At 29.4% G+C, this 4,388-nt stretch overlaps 1 protein-coding gene across 1 annotated transcript; it reads right to left on the reverse strand.

Moving 5' to 3' along the window:
- On the reverse strand, positions 944-2,677 carry LOC107633585. The gene is made up of 6 exons (XM_016337196.1): positions 2,527-2,677; positions 2,335-2,408; positions 2,106-2,242; positions 1,851-2,027; positions 1,319-1,517; positions 944-1,087 (listed from the first exon to the last, which is right to left on the reverse strand). The coding sequence occupies exons 1-6, from the start codon at positions 2,675-2,677 to the stop codon at positions 944-946; spliced, it is 882 nt and encodes a 293-aa protein (XP_016192682.1).

Here is a 4,388-nt window from a genome sequence, read left to right on the forward strand (position 1 = left end):
TAGATCTCAATAGTTTACTCATTTTAGTCCCTCAAATTCAAAATTTACTATATTGGAGTCTCCGAGATCCAGTTTTAGGCGTCATATTGGCTCCTGAACTCAAACTTACTCTGATTTGCATTGCTGGACACATAGTTAAACAATATTATTTCGTTAAGCGATGTCGTTTAACCCTATGTCCGGGTCAGAGTATGTTCAATACTCCGTTTGCCGACTAAACATCAAAAAGAATCCAAAGAACAATATAAGACTAACATGATTACAACTGCAAATAGGAAGACCACCTTAAAAATTTACTCAACATTATATGAATAATAAGTTTCATAGATTCAACATCGGTACCATAAAAAGCTACACACATATATAGATAGACTTTCATATTAGAAGAGTTTCTAATATATAAGCAATAAAAGACTTCAATCCTTTATTAACTGATACCAGTAAACTTTACTAACATTTTTTTATTCTATCTAGATTTTAACTACCTAATGAAATACCTCCCATACATCATGCACCTCGTCTAGATAGTTGTGATTACTTTTCCAATCCACTCTTCGAAAGATTATAATTCAAGCCCAAGGTTCATTTAAATGATGAGTAGTACATATAGGATAAAAACAGAAAGATAAAAATATTGAATAAGCTTTGATATTTGAGAAAAGTTTGAGACTGGTGCAAAGCATCAAAAAATTTTTGCATTGAATCTGCTTCCATCACTGCTTTTGCTTGTGCTTCTGACATTCTGTTCTCCCCCACCGCTTGCTCTGCTAACCTTTCTACTTCTTCAATTGCAGCCTCAGATTTTAATACTTTTTCTGATTCAGCTTCTTTCATTATTTATTCTTGTTTCATGTTGCAACCTTTCAGTTGAACTGGACCAAATAAAAAAGTGATGATTATTTATTTTTGAGATATTTAATGTGAAATGTAAACATTATTTCAATTAAGGATGGAAAACTTGAAAGCTAAGATTGAGAGATCTCAGGACAACCTTTTGTTTTGATATTTGTGCTTCATGGTAAAACTCCATTATTGCTTTCTTAGGCCCTACTACTTCTTGTCTTATGACTTCATCTTCCATCTTGTCCTACAAAATTGGAAATAATGATGCATTACATAACACTGTTCACCCTTTGTGCACATAGAACTTGCATGGTCTTTTATAGCAATATATAATTCCTAGGACAATTATGTCCTTGTTCCTAAATACCCATTTATCATGTACTCTGTCATGATGGTAGAAACAAATTTGGTATGTGTTTAGTGTATCTAATAAGCAATGAGCACATTTGAATTTTTTGATCCATAGTTGACTTACTAGTAAGAACAAGGGCTCATCATCATCCGAGTTTAAATTATTTGATGATGAAGATCCACCAAGTGTTTGTCTAGAATGTAAATTTTCATAAAATGAGATGGAATCATTGTTGTCTGGACTCTCATTTCCAGAGCTTAATGGCGGGTTGCTGTTTTCTTCATAATCCAACTCAACTTCTGGGTAGTTATTAATGCGGACCCTGTAACAAGATTGATAAAAAATAAACCACGTTATACATGAATGCAAAGTGATATTCACAAATAAAAGAAAGATAAAAAAAATTTTTAAATTAATCCTTCAAATTTTTTTTTAAATATTTTGATTCTAATAAATTTTATTTCATTATAAGTCTCAAAAAATTACTGTTGTTAAATAAATTAGTCTCAAAAAATAAAAAATCATATTATAAGATAATTTAATAGTCATTATAGAACAACCAATGAAAATAATAAAATTTTATTAAAAAACTAAAATATTTGTTCTACTTTTTTTTAAATATCAATTTAGGTATTTATTCTAAAAATATGCGTACCGTGGATTATGGTTGAGTGGAGATAGACGTCGATACTTATATCTTTGAGCCGCTAAGGCATCCCAATAAGAGGTCATATTCCCTTTGTATATAACATGAACACGAAAGTGAGGTGGCAACCATTTCAATACAGTAGTCTCAACATCATCCTCTCGATTCTTCTTTTTCTTGAATATCCTTCCAAATTCAATTGGAATTCAATTAATTAATTAATTAAGAAAACAAATGAATTAAACTATGTTATATTATATAAACCTGGAAAGTGCACTCTTTCTGCTTCTCTTAGTTGATGAGCCAAGAACTAATACTCTAATGTCCACTTGAGAGGACACATATTCAAGGATTCCAGCTGCCACATTCTCGTCGCGAACTATCACTACCTCGTATTGCACCTGCATTATCATATACATGCTCGCTCATCACATTGTGGGGTAAAAAAATTAATTAGTAGTTAATAATTAGAATAACTAGTGTAAAATAATACATTTCTTTCAGTACAACAGCTACGATGTGGAATTAGCATTTCCATAACCTCATCATTGGATTGCGCCTGGATACCTAGATCGAACACAAATGAATGTGTTTCGAGTTAGACACACACATACAACATGAACACGTACATAATATATATTAAAAAGAAAAATTATGCGCGCACCAAAAATCAGTGAGTAAGTACCTGTTGGTGGGGTTCGAACAACATGGATTAGTATGACAGGGTTAACACCTATAAAATTTCTATTCACGAGGGCCCAATTGAGAGCAAGTTTACTGGGTTCTTTATTGTCCACTGCTATGGCTACATGCCCTCTTGCATAATCTCTCCACATTCTTAGTGATTATGTTAGTAGTGTATAGCCACTAGTTCACTACTACAACACACAGGAGTTTGCATACATAAGCGTCTCTTAATTATTATCACTAAATAAACAAGAGAGTTATATTATATTATGTTATATATAACAAGATCGAAAAAGGATGAATCTGAACTAACTAAATCCGTAAGAGTAGGAGAAAAGTATGAAGAAGCCAGTGACTACTTGTTAGTTATTACTGATTCATTCCAGATCTCAGTTCTCTTCTCTTCCCTGTACACACAGAATTGACAATAATGGGCTTTAACACTGACAACACTGGCCCAAACAGTAAACCCAACAGTCAAAAATAAAAAAGTTCTGATCCAAAATGGTAAGAGGAAGTATTAGAAAAAAAATGGTTTTTCAATAGCTATTCTATTGTATAAAAATTAGATTCATGCACTTATGCTGCATTTGTTTGATGGGACACAGACACTAATACATAGACATGGTGGTATACGTCCATCGTTTGTTTGCTAAGACACGGATTTTTGAAGGACACGATGACACATAAACATATATAAAATATATGTATTTGGTGTCCTTAAAAAAAGATGAGACACGGAGACACATTGATGAGATACAAATATTTACTCATTTATCCTTAGTAATTTACTCTTGTCCTTATTCCATTGGTGATAATATAGGGGTAAAATTGATATTTAGTTTATACTAGTGTGTCTTGTCCAATATCACCAAACACAATAAAAAATTTGTATATCTTTGTGTATATGTTTCTTTGTGTATTTGGGTCTGTATCCATGTATTTGAAAGACAATAAACAAACGCAGTCTTAGTGATGAAGTTGACATGACTTGCTTTTGAGAGTATTTTTTGATTTTTTTAACTTATTAAATACAAATTATTACGATAAACTAACTATATCAACTAATTGATTTGATTAGATATTTAAATATCGAATTAATTTATTATAATTTATATCAATTTGATTTGGTAGTATTTTTTAATTTATTTCTTTTAATATTTTATTAGTATTTTTTAATTTATTTTTTTAATTTATTAAATTAAATTAATTATACTAATTATCTGTATTAATTAATTAGATTAGATTAATTAATTAATCATTAAAATAATAAACCTATGAATAAAATAGGTTCTTGAGATATTTTAAACTAATAATTAAATCAAATCAAATTATATTTATTGAGCTAAATTTAATTCATGTGAATTAGGGACTAAACTAAAATAAGATGTTTTTTAATTATTCAAATTGAATGCAATAAATAAAATTAATTTTGTTAGATAATCATGATCTTCTGGTGTTCTATATATAGATAGCCAGTTAGCCACACAAAATTATAAAAATCATCATTTTTATTGCTTTTGCTGTTTCAATTTTTTTATGTATAAATATACTCAAAATGAGAAGGTATAGATGAGTGTTTTATTAATTATTTATTTGATAAATATTATAGTCTGAAAATGTCTCAATTTAGGCATTCTACCGTTGTCGATGGAAGTTGAACCTCTAATAATTCAGGGTGACCATGATATTTTTTATAGTATTACATAGAAAAATATTTTTTAAAATGAATATACCCATTGTAATTAATTTTCTTTGTCAATATATTATCTTTTACCTAACAAACAATATCCATGTTGTATTATTTTTATCAGAAGTCATACATAATTGACTGATAATTCTATATATAAAAATACTCAT

This window comes from Arachis ipaensis, chromosome B03 (assembly GCF_000816755.2).
Source record: "Arachis ipaensis cultivar K30076 chromosome B03, Araip1.1, whole genome shotgun sequence".
Classification (NCBI taxonomy): Eukaryota; Viridiplantae; Streptophyta; class Magnoliopsida; order Fabales; family Fabaceae; genus Arachis; species Arachis ipaensis.

Coding starts and splice junctions, on each gene's coding strand:
- LOC107633585 (XM_016337196.1), bottom strand. CDS start 2,677: ATGTGGAGAGATTATGCAAGAGGGCATGTAGCCATAGCAGTGGACAAT. Junction 1,518..1,850: donor CCACTCAACCATAATCCACG/GTACGCATATTT, acceptor ATCTTGTTACAG/GGTCCGCATTAATAACTACC. Junction 1,088..1,318: donor ATGAGCCCTTGTTCTTACTA/GTAAGTCAACTA, acceptor CCAATTTTGTAG/GACAAGATGGAAGATGAAGT.